General features: G+C 36.9%; 1 protein-coding gene across 2 annotated transcripts in view; it reads left to right on the plus strand.

The window, feature by feature from the left end:
- Positions 1-21,839, plus strand: part of LOC117426501 (tRNA-uridine aminocarboxypropyltransferase 2-like) — a 53,764-nt gene that overhangs the window by 9,113 nt on the left and 22,812 nt on the right. For both annotated transcript variants that reach the window (XM_059022597.1, XM_059022591.1), the window contains exons 2-4: positions 8,322-8,412; positions 12,704-12,798; positions 18,565-18,757. In XM_059022597.1, coding sequence (XP_058878580.1) covers positions 8,322-8,412; positions 12,704-12,798; positions 18,565-18,757 — 379 coding nt within the window. The remainder of the gene's footprint in view (positions 1-8,321; positions 8,413-12,703; positions 12,799-18,564; positions 18,758-21,839) is intronic.

Genomic DNA, 21,839 nt, shown 5'->3' on the forward strand with positions numbered 1-21,839 from the left:
GTCCCAGCAGGACAGTCATGCAAGCCCTTTACATTTGTCTTGTATTATCACATACGATTCTTACTTTAGAAAGCCTAAACAAATTCCATTGGAGGGCTTCAATAGTTTTCCTAGGTCACATTAAGTAAATTATGTGGTGTGGAATGTGTTTTATTGATTTAAACACTAGGGGGCAGTATGAAAACACAGAAATGCAGTCCTGTTGCTGTTATCACAGCACACTGATGTCAACAGCACAGACACATTGTCTTCCTCCCCTTACATTTAAAATAATGAATCTGTTTGTAAAAAGGAACATCTCAAGACACGATTTTAAATTGCTAGATACAAATATGCAGCTTTGTGGTGAGGAGCATGTTTCTTCACTACAGAGCTTATAAAAGCTCATACATGCACATTTCTATCAGATTAATTATATTGGTAATTTCCAAATACTGTTGCTGTGACTCCTAAAACAATAGTAAACTGGCCTACAAGTCCCGGTGCACTTGCTGTATATTATCTGTTCACTTTTGGCAGTTTAACATGCATCATGCAACAGTCTTTAATCCCCACCCCAGTTATGCAGTCATCCTTGTTTTGTCCTGTTTCCCTGTACATTTTTTTCTGCTGCTGTAGCTGCTGCTATTCCTGATCACGTCTGTTCCTTCCTAAAGTGTAAAGTTCAACTGGCATAAATCCAAAGGCAACATGATTAAGGCTAAATTCAAATCCTTAAACAATTGCTGTTTTGTACAGTATTATTTACAGAATTAAGGTAAAATAATATTCTTTTAAAACATGCTTACAAGTTAACTGTCTAAATGTAACCTATACCTTATCTAGGGGGGATGGACGTTAATTGATTCAATTAGGAATAAAGTGTGAAGTTAAAAGGATGGATCTCTTTTCTGTCATTGAGTAATAACACAACGGGTGACCTGACCTCCATAGAAAAGAGTGCCCAGTTGTTTTATAAAGAAAAATGTAAGTTTGAAAATCCCTATGACATAATCTGCAGTGTAAAACTAGTGTACAAGGTGAAGTTTAAAACAGGGAGGTGTTTATGTAAATAAGTGTTACGTTTTGTTTGCAAACTTCTTCATTTAAAATCTGTATTAAGGAACTGTATCATTATCATTGTTACTGTATATCTTAACTCAGGGGTGACATTCTGCCAGTACTCACCGGTACTCAGTACCGGGACTTATTTTAATGCTGGTACTGGGTACCGGTACTTATTTAATCTGCTTTTCATCCAACACAGATGCATTTATCCACTCACACAGTCCACTAGCACAACGTTTCTCAAATGCGCTTTCATTCAGCACAGTTTCCTCACACTGCTTCTGTTTCAGTTAGCTGCTATTGGCCACCATTAACATCAGTATAATCAGTGCATGTTGATTGGCCGAGCTTTCATTCTGATCAGATTTAATTCTAGCATGCGTCACAAATCTCCACCCATTTCGCTTTGTGTCAGTGCTCATTGGTTGATCAAGAAGAGAAGACTTTAACAGTGCAATGTGAAAACAGTGGCATGAAGTAATTGATATTTTCATAAGTGTGGAGAAACTATCTGAATGTTGGAACAAACATTGCTGCACATGAATTTGAAGGCAAAAATCTACGTCATAAATGACATAGTTGATATATAGTAGAAGTAATTATCGCAGCACATTTTGCCTTGCACAGATTTCCTTGCCAGAATTTATGCAAAAGTTTCTAAAATGGCAAGTGAAGTGTGGAACAGTGGGATTAACATTAAGAAAAACAGGATCAAGAAAGTGCTGCTTCAGATTTGAGTCAGAATCAGGATACAGATGCAGGTGTGCTTCACATTTTCCAAACACTGGCCCAACTTGCAGGGTAAATGTTAAGCATAGTGATCAAAGTTTTGTCTTGTTGTGATCCTAGTATTTTCTGTTATGAGGATTGTAATTAGAGTTGCCAACTGGCCCCATAATTCGGGGACACTTTAAGACAGGTCAGGTTTTTCCACAATGGCAGGAACCACAAAGTGATGTCTACTTTTATACTGTTTCTGCCTGAAATGCACATCTTTTTTTCTGGAATAGATCAAGGTGATTAGTCTGCACATAAACACAACAGAGAAGCACACATAATTGATTATTGTAGGATAAGTAAAACAAATTAAAATAAAATAAATAACAGGGGTATATGTTCTAATCCAAAGCTATCATTGTAGGGAAAATACAGGGATGATTTCAGAGAATACTAAGGAGATTAAAATGGCCAAGTCAAGTACATCTATTTTTTAAAAGTAGTGCCTGGTACATAAAAAATTAGAGATCGGGCTGCATTTCCAAATAGAAAAATTAATTTTCCAGTGCAGGGATTAGAGTAAGCTGTTTTGTGACAAAGCAGTTTCACTGCTTACAAAATGAATGGCTACAGCATTAATCCAATCCCTAGTTTTTAGCTTTATTGGCCAGTGAATGCAGTATTGATCACAGTGGCAACTCCATCAGAATATTAATTGTGTATGACTGATGTTGTGTATGACTGATGACCTCTCAAATGGGCCTGGTCATTAGTTGAGTGGTTCTCTGCCAATCAGGGGCTGTCGCCACGTAACCACACAATACAATATGCACAGCATCAAGCATTTCGAACACCAGAACAGGATGATTTGTTGTTTTCTTTTTCTTCTGGGACCTGCAGCTGGCATGTTTAATTTCCTTCTTGTCCATGTAATTAAAAGCGTTATCGTACAGGGGCTCAGTCCGAGACGAAAATGCTATAGATACCCAGGCTTTAGCTTTAATGAGTTTTCCAAGGAGCGGCAAGATGCTAGGTGTAATCTTTCAACAAACAGAGATAGTATTTTCACACAGGGGACTGTGGAAAGTCTGAAACTGCATGTCTAGAATACTGGGAGTGAGAAAAGTGAAGTGCACTGGGCATCCAAACTAGAAACAGTGATTTATTACACAGACATTGTATACAAAACCAAAACCACCAGATTGATTCTTTCACTGGGGTTCAGCGTTTAACATTTATGCACTTACAGTATGTCATTGCTTGGCAAGAATAAAATAATAATAATATATATAGTTGTAAAAGTTTACATACCCCAATGGAAATTTATAATTTCTAGATATTTCTCAAACAAAGGATTTTAGGAAAAATCTTTTGTAGCAAAAGTTTTGCTTTTGTGGATGAGGAAAAAATGACTAAAATTATTTATTTCAGCAATTTCTTTGCAAAACTCCAAAAATGTTAATTCAGAAGTATTCATACCTTGACAAGGAAAATGAAATCAATAGCTAGTTGAGGCACCTTTAGCAATAATAACCTCTTTTTAAACGGTTAGGATATTTGTCAATGAGCTTTTGGCATGATTCTTTAGTGATTTTTGACCATTCTTCAATGCAAAATTGTTCCAGTTCATTCAGATTTCGAGGACTTCTCTTGTGCACAACCTTCTTCAACTCATACCAAAGACACGGATTTAGATCAGGACTTTGAATAGGCCATTCCAGAACCTTGATTTTATTCTGAAGTAGATTTTGATGTGTGCTTTGGATCGTTGTCGTGTTGGAACGTCCAGTTGCACTTTAAACCAAGTTTTTTAGCTGCAATTCACTTTCAATTGAAATAATCGGCAAGGATGAGGGTGGTATTCCTGGAATAACTCTTGATCTGTTTGAGGGCAGAAAAATGTATTTCAACTGAAGTCACAAGAAACAGGAATGGTCAATACCAGGTAGGTCAGGGCATACAATTGTAACATGCTGTCGTTAAGTTCAGTGGTATGGAACAGATCACCTGGATGCTTTTCTTGGAAATCTGTCGTTGAATACATGACAATGAGTTCATTCTCCCCATCTGTTTGCTGTACATTTAAAGGGACTGTTCCTGGGAAATTCTGCATATAAGCAAAACACTTGTGAGTCAAGTATTATGAGAGGAAGGATAACCTCTCATAATATTTGAATCGGACAGCTACCTGATCTTGAATGTTGTCCATGATCTCAAAGTACAGCCGCTTGTAACAAGACTGCACATTTTCATCTCCTTCTTGTAGCTGTCTCTTGGAGGGGGGGTCAATATCAGTGACAGTTTCCTCGTACACATGGTCAAAATTCTCTCTCTCTAAAGCAATTTCAGACAGAAGCTTACATCAAAGCATTGTTTTGTAATATTTGGAAAAACACATCAAAGAATGTAAAAACGACATTAAATTTCTCTCGCAACTGAACGGAAAACTGTTCAGGTTTGATCCACTAGCAGAATGTGCTGAAAAAGCTCTTTCAATTCCTGCTTTTTTTCAAACACCGCGCAGACAAGCCGAGAAGAGAAATTCCAGCATGTAGATGCCACCCATGGAAGGCGTCTTTGGCATTTGACGTCCAACAATTGTGTGTGGTTTGGGGACCTTGAGAAAAATGCTGCCAATCCTTCAAGATTGCTAAAAAACATCTTGTACTCTCTGATTTTTGAAGCACTTTGGGAGAACACTAACCTGAGACACCAAAGAAATGAAGTCGTTCTGAATTTTGTTACAGGTACCCTAGAATACTATGGCTGTTGACAAGCGATTACTTTACACACTGTAGTAGTAGGGAATCATACAAAGTAATTCCACATAATTGCCTCTATTTGAGGAATTGGTGCCTTCATCATGCCCTCTGAAAGCCAGTTATTGCTTGCCAAGATAAATAACAGAATCAATCAAGTGTTTAAGAACATCACGATTTTTTCTTACTTCTTCATTGTGATGTATTGTATCTCGATGTTTCTGCTCATCCAGTTGAACATGAATCCAGGTTTGTCCGAATGTTTTGAGCGTTCCAGTGGCCCGCAACTGACTTTTGGAATGCTCATGTTTTTGTACTGACTTTGTTAGACAGCTTAGATTATTATAGCCAGTGCTGTTCCATATTACCTTTTCTGTACTGATCAAAAGACAATTTCAGCAGTATCGTTTCTTTAATTGACAGCTGTCAGTAAGCCACGGATATCTTTCATAATTAGAATTTTGGATATTTGTGGTGTTGTGCAATTCTAAATGTAACTTTGAAGTTCAATATATCTTTCTCTTCACAAAAACCAGAGAATACCTTGGAGTACATTTCGCAGCATGTAAGCGAGCACTGTCAATTGACTGCAGTCATGGTTTAGCTTGTGTCTGTCTGGTCTGCAGGGAATACCTTGAAGGCCCTGATGGCACACTCCTGGTTAGTTGTATAACGGTTGTTGTTTGTTTTATTTGGTACTTTTAAAAGACGCTAAATAAGTATAGCTGCACCATATTTAAAATGTCTTGCTTTATGTAGTTATCATTGTTACCATTTTGATTTATTTCTCTGAAAATGTGTCTAAAAAAAAAAACTATAAAGTGCAAATGAGTCTTTTACTACCACAATTTAACTGAATCTTTCAAGACTCTTTCAATGCTGTATTATATGTAGACCTAGTAATTAGACATGTAAGTGTATAATAGGGTTTGGTTTGTTTCCCAACTGTCAAGCTTTTTGCCTGAGCTGTATAATGATTGTACAACTTGCACCTGTTCCTCAGTTCATGCTTTTGCTGGTAATGTACATTTCAGTTTCCTGAATCCACAGTTCCTGTGTTACAAGATACTATGAACAGGAAATGTTTTAATACTTTTCATTTGGAAGTTTTAAAGTAGATTGGTGCTTGTAAAAGTAGAGAAGTATATCGCACGAGAGATAGACTATCTCATTTGTAGGTGCATGGAGTGTACAAAAACCAAATAGAAACACCTGCCACATTACTGACAATGATGTGTAGGACTAGCCAAAGTGTGCACTGGGAGGGGAGATGAAGTCAGTGTACGCTTTTTGATTAAAAGAAAAAAAAACAAGATGACATTTTTATATAGCTTGCAATATTCACATGCCTTCCTGCAAAGGTGCTGTAGCCACCAGAGTTGTCATTTTTGTCACAGTTCATGATATTTTACTTTTGAAAAAGGATCCTCTAATGTTAGCACACTTTTCTTTTCCGGTGCACACCGTGGAAGGCAGTGGAGCGTCAGGAAGCTCCGATTATTTTTCTCATATGTTTAAAACATTTCTTGGGCCTATCAAGTTCTGTGCTGACGTAATATCAGTGTATGCCATAGGTGTATATTACAATGGCAAATGGTATGGAAAGACAGCAGCACAGAATTGAAATACAATTCAGTGTTAAAAGTGGTTTTAGGGTTGGCCATGCTCTGACTTTGCTAGCTCCAGCACTGGAGTGACTCTGGTACCATACCTCTGTTGAAGCCGTGAGGTATGGTACAGCATATTAAAAACATGGTAAACACACGGGATAACTATTGGAACTGAAAAATCATGTGCAAATGTACTATGGTAACTTACTTTAAGGGAGCCTACATAAGCAAGTACTTGCTTACAGTTACGGTAGGAATGACATTTTTGAAGCAAAAAGTAAACATTTGTGAAGGAGTGATTTCAACCACACACAAATATAAATTGTAACAGAAAATGTTGTTTTTTAAATTCTGTATTTATTTTTTTTGCCAAAAACACATTTAAAGAAATATTCAAATTCAGACAGTTTTTAAGGAAAGAAAAACATATTTGAACGGGTGTGATCGACCTCCAAAAGATAAGAAAATAAATTAAACATGAATTTACTTTAAACCTAGATAGCTAAGATAACAAATGTCGCATTTTTAAACAAAAACAAACCTGTCTGTACATCTGTTTTTGTATCAGAGAAATAACTAATGGCATTTCGCTCCTTTAATCTTCATTGAATTACCAATGAACCCTCCCTTTAAATTCAGAAATTCGCGCATGCGCAGTGTAGGGGGTATCTACTTTTTTTACAGTCTACCAATTTCCAGTGACACCGGTACTCAAAAGCGCCTATGATGAGTAATTACAATTTGAAAACCTAGGGCCTGCTATTGTGGGGGTGGGGTCTTGAAAAAGAGCACACTGTGTACACTTGCTGTAATTCATGATAATTTTGGACGACCCCTAACAAGTCTCATTTTGGTGGGATACTTTTGATCAGCATCTCATAAACCAGGGTACTGTAAATGTGACATGGTCAGGGAGGCCTAAATGCTTTCTGTTTTTTGTCCATCCATCAGTCCTTCACACACCGTATCTCACACTGTAAAACAAGGTCACATACAAGGACTGGGGGAAATTAATACAAAGCCAATCCTCTGTTGTTGACATTAATAAACATCTTATGAGGCAGCCTGAATTAGCTGCTATTAAAACCATTTTAGACGGCAGCCAATACTCGGTACAAAGCTGTATTCGGTGATGTTTCTAAGTAAATGTGGGTTTTATGTAAGACAAACCCTTTTGTGAGTTATTTTAGAAAGCTGCTGCCAACACAGTGTCTGCCTCGTATCTCAGAAGCCATTAGTGGCAGTGACTTTATATTTGTAGGATTATTTAAATCCTCCAAGCTAAATGTGTTGCTTCCATATTTTATGACTTTAGGTTTCTGCTGTATAAAGATGGTACACTTTGAGTTATTGATTTAATGTTTGCTACACAGCTGTGTTCTTGCTTTTCTTGGTTAAGTTCCATAGCCCTTTCACTGCCACGTTGTTTTGACATCTGGCCTCATCATGATACAGACCACTTGCTTTCAGACACACCCAGAATACATGTGCTTAGTTCTTGTGGCTTTATATATACTGTAGAGATGTATGACCAGAGTAAACAATGAGCCAACTGTTAAAAATCTTAAATAATATATGAATCACTTAGTTCATATAATCTATTGAGACTTAGTGTTCATTGGATGACCTGATTGAAGGGATATATGTTGGGAGTGAAAAGATAATCATTTTTTTAAGTTAAATTAAGGTAATCTCTCCATCCATCCATCCATCCATCCATCCATCCATTCAATGAATGTAAAACTAATTTCTTCAAAATGGAAAAGGAGAGAAATGAGACAGAGTACAGAATGCATCCTGCTTTTGTGGATATCCAACTGTGAGATATATATTTTTAAATGGATTGAAATAGAGAAATTGTAATGTTTGGGAGGAATCAAACATATATATTTTAATAAACACTATACTATTCTAGTCACGTAAAACAGACTTTGTCTTTTAAGATAAAACGTGGTAGGACAAGACCTCTGAACTACTTTGATATTTACAATAACTATTTCATAGTGTGATGAATGGAATGAGTGTGATTCAGTTGCCATGGCTACTGTATATGATTAAAAGAGAACTGTTAACAACATTGAGTTGGGAACTGATTTCCAAGCAATCGTCTCTACCCCTTTTCATTTAAAAACATCTCTGCAAAACAAAGACTTCTGCTGTTATATTTCTGCCAATCTTGTCATTTCAGCCGTCCACAGAAGGTTTGCCTGTGCCCTTTCCTTCCAGTCCATCCTTTAGATGTCTCCACGTGCTTGTATATAGTTCAGCATCCAGCTGAGGTGAGTGAGGCTGTGGGAAGGGGCAGAGTTCACTTTCCAGAGGGGAGGAAAACACTGGGAAATGGCTGGAGGAAACCCTCCCATTGCAAAAGTGTCAGCTTCCTTTGGAGTTTTCCAACTGCACTCAAGGAACAGTCATTAAACCCCACAGCCGCCTTGCTGTCCTTCCTTTGCTGGAGACATTTTCGCTGATCTTTTTGTTTGAGTCTCAAGTTATTATTAAGATTGCCCTCAATGCTGTTTACTTCCAGCCCTCTCAGTTATCCTTGTTTGCTCTGCTAGACATATAATTAAAAATAACTTGTAAACAGGGAAGTTATTTAATCAGTATACCCTTTTAAAGTTTTGGATGTAAACAAGAATCGGCTGGGGCTGAGAAAAAAAAATCTTTAATGACCATGTTAGTTATATCCTATTATGTGAGTCATTAGGTACTAAACAAACTCTTTTCTTAAATTTTAAGATTGAAATATACATTAAGAATATGCAATTATGAGAATTCCTGAAATTTTTTAAGTTTGCTGACCATCACACTGTCATGCAACACTGTAAATAGGGACTATATAGACATGTACTGTAGGTAATTAAGCATCCCTGTGAGGAAAGCTTAGATGTACTTGTTTTTTTGTTTTTTTTTTCTTTTTTATAAATTTAGTCGTCGCCAATTATTTTTACCCCGGTTTTCACCCCAATTTAGCATGCCCAATTATTATCTGTATCCCCGGCTCACCGCTCGCAACCCCCCCGCCGACTCAGGAAACGGAGGCTGAAACACGCGTCCTCCGAAACGTGCTCCTTCCAAGCCGTCATTTTTCGCACTGCAGATCCACAGCAATGCTACCAGACCTATAGTGCCGGAGGACAACACAGATCTGGCGGCTCCGCTGCAGAGCCACAGGCGCCCTATCGGCCACAGGGGTCGCTGATGCGCGGTGAGCCGTGGATTCCCCTGCCGACCTAAGCCCTCCCTACCCGGGCAGCGCTCAGCCAATTGTGCGCCGCCCCCTAGGAACTCTCGGTCACGGTCAGCTGTGACATAGCCTGGATTCGAACCAGCGATCTCCAGGCTATAGGGCACATCCTGCGAGGAGCGCCTTTACTGGATGCGCCACTCGGGAGCCCCTAGATGTACTTGTAAATCTGCTACAGCCACCACTATATCAGCTGCTATTATCTCATAAATCTATTCAGAACTTCTTATTTTCAATGTTGTGGAAACAACTTGGGCAAAGTGTAACAGTACCCTTCACTCTGACCACCAAGCCAGAGCTGTAGAAAGCACATTGCATATCATTGTTTCTTGTTGTATACTCTGTTTCAGTCTCCCTGGTAGTCTCCTTTTTGTGTGGTTTTACCTTCAGCACAGTAGAACTCGTACCGAAGCCTCAATGTCTATATTTCAGTTTTAGAAATCTAGATATTTTATGTACAGTTTTTTCTTATCTTTCTTCAGCAAGTTTTTCAGCTTAACTACATAACATGCTGTTGCCCTCAAGAAGCACGCTAAGAAGGCCCCAATCTTTTTTTTTTACAGTAGGGAAGCTATGTGACTCTGATCCCCTAGGCAATTTATAAGCATGCATGATTGCTCCAAGTGTTTGGCCAGATGGGCTATTCAGCTACAGCATACTCTTTCTAAACTTTTTAGCTGCTGGATCACATTGGTTTGTGGAAAGAACATTGAAGTGAATTCAGCATTCTTTTCATTTATCGTTAAAAGAACATTCCAGAAATATATTGTATTCCCTACATTATATTGTTATTTGTTGGTTTTATAGGTTGTCTGTAACATGGGAATATATTTGAAAGAGCCTTTTGGGAATGTACTAAAATGTTATATAAAGCTAAAGGTATTCAGTGTTCTGTACAGTAGTGAATGAGAGCCAGTACTGCTTGTCTACTGGTGCCGTTTGATCTGTGTAATAGAGTAGGAGTGTAAGTGAACATTGGTCAGCGGGATCCAGGGAAGGGAATTGGACTGTTGAAAAGCACTGTACCTCCATGATGCCTATGAATTTGAAATAACGAACAAGCTAATAAAAGTGTGGTTTTTTTGTTTTTGTTTTTTTTGTATCGTCTGACTATTCATTGGAAGTCATGTCCAATTCTTACACCACTGTAACAATACCATTGTACACTGTAACAATACCATTGTACAGTAGTTAGGGACAAACACCAATCACAACATGCTTTCGTACAAATATTTATTGAGGAGAATGCGGAGTATGCAAAATTACACAGAAGTATGTTATATATGCGCATTCATTTGGCATTAAACCTAACTTGGTTTGAGGGCTTGCTGCCTGGACGAGGCGGAGATCCCCCACAGACAAAAATCTACATTTTTAAAGAGGTGGAGATGGGGAGGTGGTGGGTTACGATGAAATCGAAACGCAAATGAGAGGTAAGTGATGAGCGTATTTATAGTGCTAACAATCTTAATTAGCTAATGTGTAAATTGAATGATTCAGTTTGGTGATGCAGAGATTGGTGTCTGACCCTCCTCCCGAACTTTAGTTCTAAACTTAATTTGGTATCACATAATTATGAAAATCGATAGCATTTTTACATCGAGCAATCCAGAGCAGAGGTGGGCGGGCTCTGAGAACAGAGATCAGCCCTGCTTTTTATCCACTCTGAATGTGCTCGGTGTCTGGCCAGTAGGGTTTGCTGTTGCGCGATGATGAGAAGGCATCCCTGCTGGTTTCCCATCCCCCACCCCGGGAGCATCAGAGCCAATGTGACGCCCCCTTCGGAGTCCCCAGCAAAGTTCGGCCTCTTTGCACAGCCCAGATGCAAACTGGCACCGTCCAAGCTGTGTGACTCATCCTGCACTCCCAGCGGCAGCGCTTTAACTGGATGAGCCACTAGGGGACCCTCTGGGCCAGTAATATTATTATAGTTATCATGACTGTGGACAGATGTATGACACTATTTCTGAATACTACATAATGAAAGCAGATTTTATTTTATTCTGAAGATTACACAACCATATGCTTTATTCCCCAGACATTTAATATAATATGGGCCTACATAGCAAGGTTGAAATGAAAACGATTTACTGATTGCTGTTCACTGACTATGAATACCTGAAAATGAGAATGTATTAATGTAACAATGAGCATTTTTGCAAGGACCTTACTATGCCAATTTTGTATTTTGAACAAAAATATCCAATTCAATTCCATTGAATCTATAGTATAAAATTGCAGAAATAGTAAAAAATTGCATAACAGTAGTAGTTTCTTTTTCTGTCTAGAAAATATGTATCTAGGTTCACTCTCTCTAATGTGGCTATTTTTCTGGTGCCTTATGCATCCTTCTATGAAATCACAATATCGCTTTCTCTTGTAAAAAAAAACATATGCTGCCTGCACTCTACACATTAAATGTTGAACCAACACAGATTTAAATTGTCCAGCACGAATTTGTGGTTTTCGGATCTTAAACAAGTGCTGAATAAAACATCATTAATGTTGCACAGAGTGTCTCAATAACATTCAATTCATGTTAAGGAATCAATATACAGTGTTATTTTAACTCCAGAAATCGGCCTTGTTCTTTTTAAAGGTTAATGCATGTGAATTGTGATGGACATGTTGTATGGTATTGGTCTTCAAGAGTGAATCATGGTGAGCCTATGAATCTTAGTGAGCCTAAACTTCTTTAAAAAGTCTGCATTGGTGACCAAAAGAGTTTTTTTTGTTGGTAATAAGCTAAAAAACTAAGTAAAAATGAAGTAAAAACAGTTGAGCCGCCAAATTGAATTCCACAAAAAGTGACAGTGAGGCAAAAATACTGAATAAAATTCTTACAAACAATACCAGATATATGGTACTCGATGCTCACCGTATGCTTAGTTTGCTACAAAAAAAAAAAAAAAACAATACAGCAACTTTATATTTACTGGCTTAAAGCCTTAAGATTTCTGAAGGTCAGTGCTAATAATAAAGGTTTTGGTCAGTCTTTTGTAGATTTGTTAATTTGGTTAAAAGACCATCATTCCCTGCTTAGAATCCTAGTTTCCTTTTAGCAGTTTGTTGTTACAATTGTCGTTTGTCACTTTCAGCGATCACCCCGAGGGTTGAGAAGGCTGCCATAATCCCCAGAAAAAGCAGTCTTCTTTTAAAGAGTAAACAATGTTTAAAAAAAAGTTACAAGAGTTTTTTATTAAAAACAAGGCCACAGGTTGACCTTTCTGATGACATTGTTTTATTTTTTCCCTAGAAATTCATAGATTACTGGGAACAATATATATTTGTATTGCTGGTATTGTTTGTGTTTTCCACAGGAGAGTCGAGTATTACGGACTGTTCCTCTTCTGGCTGCCTGTCTTCCTCCAGGGAACTGCAAGGTTTTAGTTGGAAGACGTTTTAGTGAGGACAGGTAAGAAAAGAAAAAACATTTTCTATGCCCCATTACAGTAAATTAGAGAAAATGTAACTCTATGAATTGATGCCCCCTACGAAATGATACACCCATTAATTTTTTTTTTTTTTTCAATCAAATTTACAAATTCAAATAGAAAAATCAATGTCCTCATTGGCTCACCTATAAAAGCTTTGAGGAGACTCATGCAAGTGTGACTGGAAACCTTTTTCGGGCTGCTTTGGCCTTTGTGAGGTAAATGTCGCTTCAGAGGTCAGCTGCCCATTGTGTCCAGATGGTGACTTCCCAGGATGAGCCTCAAGTGTTCAGTAGCTTTGTAACATCCATTATATAAGTTTGGCAGGTAAACTGGTGAGTGGCTTAGTCACTCGTTGATCTTTGGTCTTCCTGATCAAATTGGGTATAAAAAAGTAGTAACATATGATAATATATTTATTAACAATATAGTGGTAACCCAAATAAAAAATGTAATCTGAATACAGTAAACTTTATACATTTATATTTATACATGTTCAAATCTTTAGGCTTATATCATACATAAACAAAGAGCCTCCCATAGGAATTCTCCCAAACATGTATTCCAAAACTAGTGCTTCGACAAATATCCGAATATTCATTTGAATATTTTTGACATGTATTCGTATACAAAAATCAGATGTTCTTCTTCGCTAGAAATGGCAAAAATACCTTGCACTTATTTACCACCTCACCAGAAGTTGCACAACAGTTTCAAAAATGGCAAATGAAAAAGAGCTCTGTGGGATATGTGAGATTGATATATATGTTAAGGGCGAAACCCCGGTGGTCTGGCAAGTCTAGTTTCGCCAAGGGCTTCTGGGCGAATCCCGAAGTTACCACTTTTTTTCGGCACTTGCCCGCGTCCAATCTGATGAATCTAGAATGGCCCAGAACTTGAAAAAGACGACTGGGTGAAACCCGTTTTTTCAGCAGTTTTCACTGAATTTCAGGACTAGCCCAGGCGAGTCTAGTTTCGTCCAACGCTTCAAAATCAATGCTGGGCAAATCTGGTTCGCCCATGCCATTAATTTGGGCGAGTCTAGTTTTGTCCAAAGCTTCAACATCGATGCTGGGCCAATCTTGTTTTACCTATGCCAATTATTTGGGCAAGTCTAGTTTTGCATTTCTACACTCTCCCCTGCCAGCTTCCAATTGCATGTCAGGGTACCTGCCTCGCCTCCACTTCTGATAACAATGTAGCGACTGTGTGCTGGGTTTCCAGCGGCAGTGCAGAAAAGGCAGGACACCAGGACTGATTTTAATAGCAGTTAAAATCAGCTCTCTCTCCCATAAAGTCCAGTCAAAAAGTCTCACTCCTCTATACGTGCAGGCAAACTCACCACACACACACAAAAGAGAGAGAGAGAACAGTAAAGCGCAGGCAAACTCGCCACCCACACACACATTTGGTTTTGCCCAGTAAAAGCATATATTCCAATAAGGCATTACAAGGGGACTGAGTGGAGAAGCTAGTAGAAAGTGATAAATCAATTACAAAGTGCTAGTCGATAATATATAAAAAATGTACACTAATCAAATCCAAAGTGTGCAATTCTAAAAGTAAAACATACAAGTGACAAATAAATATGTGAAATATAACAGGAGCATTATTGACCCTGTTACAATCTTAACTATCTTTTAATCAAGATGAAACAAAAGAAGGTTTGAACATGAACAATTGACATATTATTTCTCTCTCTTTTGTGTGTGTGTGTGTGTGGCGAGTTTGCCTGCGCATTACTGTTTCTCTTTCCCTCTTGTGTGTTTGTGGCGGGTTTGCCTGCTCGTATGGAAAGGCAAGACTTTTTGACTGGACTTTTTGGGAGCAAGAGTGGAAGACCCAAAAAGCTTTCTAACAAGGATGAACAATACTCGAAGATAATGTCCTTAAGGAATAGAAAGAAGACAAGCGTTGAATTGACAACAGAACTGGCAGAAGGCACAGGTGTTGTTGTGCATCCATCAACAGTCCAATGCACCTTTGACCATTATTCCATAGTCTAATTTCTGTGTTCTTGTGCATATTTTAGTCTTTTAGTCTTGTTCTCCTTTCGGCAGTTGCAAGGAATAAAAAAATGGCAATGGCAAGGAATGAAAAAAAATGAAAAAAGAAATAAAATGCGGTTTCAACTTTACATACTATTTATTTCGGGAATAAACAAAACAACGTTTAACTTGAACTGCTAGTTGGCATCCTTTGTTTTGTAGTTAATTCACTGGGGTAAAGTAAGTCCTATGCAACTTATTCTTTACTCCTGTGATATTTTTTTTTTTTAACATGTTACATATTGTAATGTCTTGATGTAAAATAAAGGCACACACACAGGCCACGCCCCCCTGTCGCTATGCTGTCTCTGCCTGTGTTCTGAGCAATATAATGGCTTTTATTACTTTTTGGAAACATCCAAACTAATATCCAAACCAATATTTCAATTATGAGTGAATATCCAAACATCCTGTGTTCATCCCACCACTATCCAAAACCAGGTATGAAATTATCATATTAATTGGAACACAAAATGACCCGAAGTATACATATGTATGAAAAGATTTGTTCCTCTACATTTAAAATTGTAATATTAGTTAATTTATCAGTATTACTGCACTGCAAATATATCCACCAGCTGATGAACACAGGACATTGTGAAGACTTACTGCTGAGTTTCTTGTCAAATGTAATTAATTATTGGCCTTGTGGCTGGTAATTATCAGAGGGAGGTCAGAAAAGGCCCGCAGCCACATTATTAGCATTCGTTGATGAAGACTGAAAGGCAAACAGACGTCAAATGGAGTGACATATAAGATGATCGTATCTGTTTGAAAATTACCACAGGTTTCAGGTGCCCAGGGGGGCATTTGTGCCGCAGAAAGGATGCAGCTGGTATTATGCGGCTTAGTAGAAGAACATGTGCACACTCAAGTCTTTATTAAAATAGATATTGAAATATATATATAATATTTTTTTTTTTCCAAGAGGTTTGTTTGTTTCTTGAAATAGTGCTGCATTGTCACTGAGAGATAGTATTTGAGCCAGGGCATATATTGAGTGGGCTTGGTTCTAGTACATCCATCACAGCCATTTTCATATGTCAGGCTCTTATGTTGCTGGGGGCCTGCGTTTGGATTATCTACCACCCTTTGTGCATTTTAAATTGGTAAGAGATGATAAACTGGTAGTTTAGGTAAAATTTAAGTTGTACTAATTTAGATTATTGATAATTAGGGCTTGAAGTTTTTCGGGTTTTATTTTTTATCACATGACGTCCCTTAAAACTTATTTTGAGCCGTTTCTGTTTTCTATTTAAACTCAGAAAAAGCTGTTAACTACAAAACAATGTCACCTGTTTTTACCTTCATATCTTGACTGAGCCTGATTCTGTTCCGCTTAATTTTTATTTCAAACAGATGTAACAAATTACATTAATTGGTCATCGCTGATCCTAATTGCATTTTATTCTTGCAGTCGCCCAGTTTATCATTGTGCTTTTGTTATTTTTACTCGTTTAACAGAGTTGTCCTGACAGATTTTCTTTTCAGGATAAAATACCCAGTACAGCATGTATACTGATAGCAAGTCCATCATTTAAAATCTTGATTTGTAGCAAAGAAAAAAAATATTAAATCCAGTCTTTAATTAGTAGTTTTCTCTTTTATTAGGATGCCGAGACAACTTAACAACTACTAATTAACATTTAAAGGGAGGTAGAGATTTGGAAAATAAAAACCGGAAGGTTCAAGCCCTAATGATAATTTACAGAAGTGATGATGTCAGTTGTACATCACAAAGAGGCTGATTTCTGGCCTGAAGTCTCATGAAACTATTAAGACGATGGTGATACATACATTATTCTTATCTCCCCTTTTGATATTGCTGTATGTAAGTCAATATACTTCAGTGGAAAGATTCCATGCATTCTAAATATGGTTGTGCTAGAGGGATATAATCCCTGATATATGCCCTTAGAATCTTTGTAACCGCATCACAAAAACAAATCAAACAAGATCACTCCATCAGCTATTAACAAAATGTCGTTAAAAGTAAATTTCAACCTGTTTAATAATATGTCAATTGAGCAGTATCCACCCATTCTGTAATATGTTGCAAACAAACAAAAAAAAAAAACTCAAGCATCCCAGGATGAAATTCATAAGAAAGCAAGGGCTGGACGATAAGGAAGTTTTAGGTACGGACGACAATCAGGCTAGAACAAAATGCTTGAAATAATCATTCTCATGAAGTAGAATCCCCAGCTGTGTGCCTTTTTTTCCTTTTATAAATTATTTATCCAGATATTCCATTAAGAGGCGACATCTGTTGTATAGATCATCTTGTGCTTAGTTTTACAACAGGGTGAACATGGAAGAAAGCACAAAAAGATTGAGTAACTTCTACTTGTCGACACATCTAGTCAGTGACTGACTAGGGCAATGAAAGAAAGATTTTTCCAGATTGTAAGCTTAAAACAGATGTTTTGGGAATTTTCTGCAAACTGCTTGAGAAGTTTTCAGTGTTATAGGTCATAAGTTTTTTTTGTTGTTGTTGTTGTTTCCGGGTGGTAAAGGATTTAAGGGGCTGGATTTCATATTCGATGCACACAACTGTTTACATTGATTCACTAGGTCAAGTTCGTAGAAAAATAATACCTTTTGAGACAGTAATTTAGCAAAGCTGCTGTCATTGCACTCTCTAAGCATAGTTGGGAATTCATATTTGCAAGGTTGTATAAACACGGCATGTCAGATGTGTTGGTTTTTGTCTGATTGAGACAGCACAGTTTAAAATAGTGAAATTTATTCAATTGATCGAAACAGCTGCAGATCTAAATACTGCCACAGTTGAGACAGTTAAAATATGGCCCTTAATTAAAAATAAAACAATCTGTGTGTCTGAAAAAAAGTAAAAGTATTTTAAAGAAGTGCATTACAAAATACAAAAGGGATCATTTGATTATGTAACTTTAAAAAAAAAAAGTGTTTACGTTGCTAAAGATCAAATCTTTGTTGTCTTTAATTGAAGCTCAGTTGTGTTAAAGATTTTAGGCCTATTGATAATTGAATAACTGAAGAACAATGAGCCAGACAGTCTCTGTGGGACACCTTGTTAAGCATAGCAGATGAAGAGCTATTACTAATTAACCACCTAGTTGTTAGAAGGCACTGTTTGAACCAGAGAACATAAGAACATAAGAAATTCAAGAACCTGTGCTTGCTCGCTTTGGTGCCAGCGTGGTCTGTTAACACTCAGGAGAGGAAAAACAAACCCCCCTAACCAGGTTAGTAGGGGAAATTAAACCTCTGGGAGTCTGTTTCTAGACAGACCGCCCTTCCTCCAGGCAGCTAGCTAAAGGTCATATTGTGGTCGCAGAGAGGGTTATACAATATTGTTCATGACAGCATCCAGTCTGTTCTTGAAGGAACTGAAGAAAAGACAGTTGTTCACTGTTTATAATTGATAACGTGGTAATTAAAGGGTAGTTACCTGCCAGCAAGAATTAGGCTACTTTATTTTACAGGCACTGTATGACAGACCATTAATTTAATACCAAAGACAGAAAGACTGCCAAGGGCACAAATAACCCAATTCATGACATCAATCGTACCATAATGAGTTTCTACCATGTTTAATCCTCAATATCGGTATGATTAACAAAACCTCAGTTCAAATTGGTGACCTCACAATCAACAACCAATTGATCAACTTTCTTTCTTTCTTTCTTTCTTTCTTTCTTTCTGTTTGTGTGGTAGATATCCTGAACTGGCCTCTGTGTGTAAAAGCCCTGGTACTCTGATTCTTTATCCCGGATCTGATGCAGAGAACCTTGAAGAACTGGACTTCAACTCCTCAGCTGCACCTTACAACATCATTATTATAGACGGTACATGGAGCCAGGCCAAGGATATGTTCCTTAGGAACCCGCTCTTCCACCTTCCAAAGCAGGTATGCATTCATTATTTAGTCATACATCACATTAATAATTTGAAGGGGTCAGTGAGAGTTCAAGATTGTGACATTGTTGTGTGTCCCATAGTGATACATGTCTTAATTCAATGTACTGTATATGGAAGTAGTTTCAAATTGGGTTCCTGCATGTCAGTCAATTTTGATAAAAGTGAATTTGCACTTTTCTGTAGAGTTGCCATTTGTTAGTTTTTGGCTCACTTTATGTCTTTATAGGAATGCAAGGTCTGTACTGCGATGTGCATGTGTCTTTTATACAATCTCTTGAGGAGGTGTAGATTTATTTGAGTTAATTATATTAAAAGATCAACCATGCAATTAAGCAGATACCAACTTTTTAAAAATAATACTCCACAAATTTAACCATAACCCATTTTTCAACTTCTGAAGATAACAAATTGCCTCCAATGCAAGTACCGGGTTGTCCCCGGTAGTGGTAAACTGACCATTGATTTCCAGATCTCTTTTTCCCACAAACTGTTTTCAACACAAAAACCTTTTAGAATGGCAAAGTAAAAAAAAAAGACTTTGTTCGATAGAAGGATTTTGCTGTGATATAGCTTTTATGCTGCAGTCAGTACATCTGAAAATAATTACACAATGCTGAAAGGAAAATAATCAAATCAAATAAAACAGTAATATATATATATATATATATATATATATATATATATATATATATATATATATATATATATATATATTAGTAGGCCATTTCAAGGGATTGTTTTTACTACAGGTCCAGGGCATCATGTGAGCCTAAGAGGGGGCTTTCAGTGATGGCACATTTTATCTTGTCATAAAAATGTGCTGTTTTAATAGGGATACTTGAGATAATGCATCACCCAGTCATAGCAGATGATAGTTTAGCAACTGTCATAAATGACCTTTCCTATATTAATAGTGGTCCATGAATTATTGAAGCAAAAGCTTTTTAAACAAGGCATCACACACTCTCGGTCAGGGCTCATTTCATCCTCTTCCTAATCTGATTTATTGAGAGATTGTTACCACAAGGCATATTAAATATGTGACTGAGTCTTTTCATAATTACATTAATGAAAATCTTTCGTTTCTATGAGCAATGAGTGTCTCTCTAATTCCTAATGTAAGTTCCTCCAGTTTTAATGTTTGCTGAAGCTGAGGTTAAGATTTAGCCAAAAATGTAAGTAAATTAAAAAATGATCTGTTTAAAGTATCAATTATCTGTTTCAATATCAATTATATAATGGATGGACGTAATGTAGCTCCCCCACATAGGAAATAGTATTCTTTAAAAAAAAAAAAAAGTGGATTAGAAAACTATGGTATGTTTCAGGGCTCCTCAAGGAGAAGGTTGTTTCTATTACAGTCGTCAGAGGCTCCTGTAAACCAGTTTCAATCACGATATGTTTTATTAGACCTTTAGCATTGAATTCCTGCTTGTATAAAAATCATTCATTTAGCATTTTCCTTAAATTACAGTTTGAGCAGCAAGACAGTCCAACAGACGTGTCTTTTTCACCTCTGAAATACAGGCTGCATTGTTAAACATACTGGAGATGCAATCTCACTTGGCGTGCTGTTTGTCATTATTTATTAACAAGTAAATGGGAAGCAAAAAAAAAACAAAAAACAAAATGCTATCTAGTTAATGTGCATGTGTGTATATCATATTAGTGCATATAATAGTCATTACTAGTCACTGTAACAATCTGACAGGATATAAAGATGGCCCAAGAGGGAATGGAAAGCATGCTGCAGTAAATTTAAAATACAAAAAAAAAAAAAATCAATCAAACCAGGTCAGCTTGTAGCACAGGGAGGTGTGCCTCAGAGAGACTACAGCTATGGCCAAAAAATTTGCATCACTCTATAGAATGAACATATTTTCTTCATAAAGTCAAATGAAACCTGCTGAATAATGTCACATACTATAAACATATTGGATTACATACCACTTTGTAGTTTTCCATATACTCCAAAAATGTGACATTTTGCAATCTAACTCTACTACTATTTATCTTCCAGTAGACTTTTACAATATCATTGTGTAGTTTTTTTGATTACATGATGTTAAATAAAATATCTAAATTATGTTCATGTAGTTTATTTTTTTTATTGTCTCAATCCTCTTATAATCTCTTAAAATTCTAGGTGATGCAAAACTGTTGGCCATAGCTGTAGACTAGAGAAGATTTTCATCGATTTTTATAGACTCTTCTTGGAGAATAAACTAAAGATTTCTTACACACATGTATTTAGAATATGTGTAATTGTGTAACATGAGAATCAAACATGGGATTTACATACACAAATACAATTGGATATATTTGCAATACTATTCAATACAGTATTTCATTTTATTAATAAAGACATTGTATCCCTGAAGTTAAGTCAATTTTTCTCCAGCCTAAATTGAAAATGTAAGTTTACTGATCTTAGATGAGCTGTAAAGGGATGCAAATAGATGCAAACATGTCTGACTCTAGTATTTAAGAGCTTTTAGATCCAAAGATATTGTTTTTTCTCAGTTAAGATGCTTTAACATGCTTTTAAATGTTGTACCTTTGTACAAAATAATATGTACAAATTTGAATGCTGGTTTAGATTGTCACGGGGCACAGATGATTCCATTTCAACAGTGTTCCAAGATCCTTTGTAAATAAAGATCTCTTGATAGAACTGATTAGCATACCCTGAATAAGAACTTGTATGAATAGGCACCACCTGTATGTCTTTGGTTCTCTTCATTATTCATTTTGTTAGTCTGGAATATTGTGGTCTCTGTCTTAGAACTACTGAAATGTATCTGTATTCCCGCTGTGTGCTTTACCATTATGGTGTATAATTGCAGACATTTGAAACGCAAGTAATCTCGTAGCCTTGGTCCTGGTGGATATACACTTTGGAAGTTACTATAATGTAACGAAAGGCTAATTTGTGAAAGAAAGAGATTGTGATTAAGTTTTAGGAAGCCCAATAATCCCTATGCTGTACTGTGTGTACTGCTTCTGTTTTATGTGTTATGAACTAATTAAAGACCTGCGTGATTAAATGCACAAAGGTATATCATTTAAAT

The sequence above is a fragment of the Acipenser ruthenus genome, chromosome 1 (genome assembly GCF_902713425.1).
Source record: "Acipenser ruthenus chromosome 1, fAciRut3.2 maternal haplotype, whole genome shotgun sequence".
In the NCBI taxonomy this organism is placed as follows: domain Eukaryota; kingdom Metazoa; phylum Chordata; class Actinopteri; order Acipenseriformes; family Acipenseridae; genus Acipenser; species Acipenser ruthenus.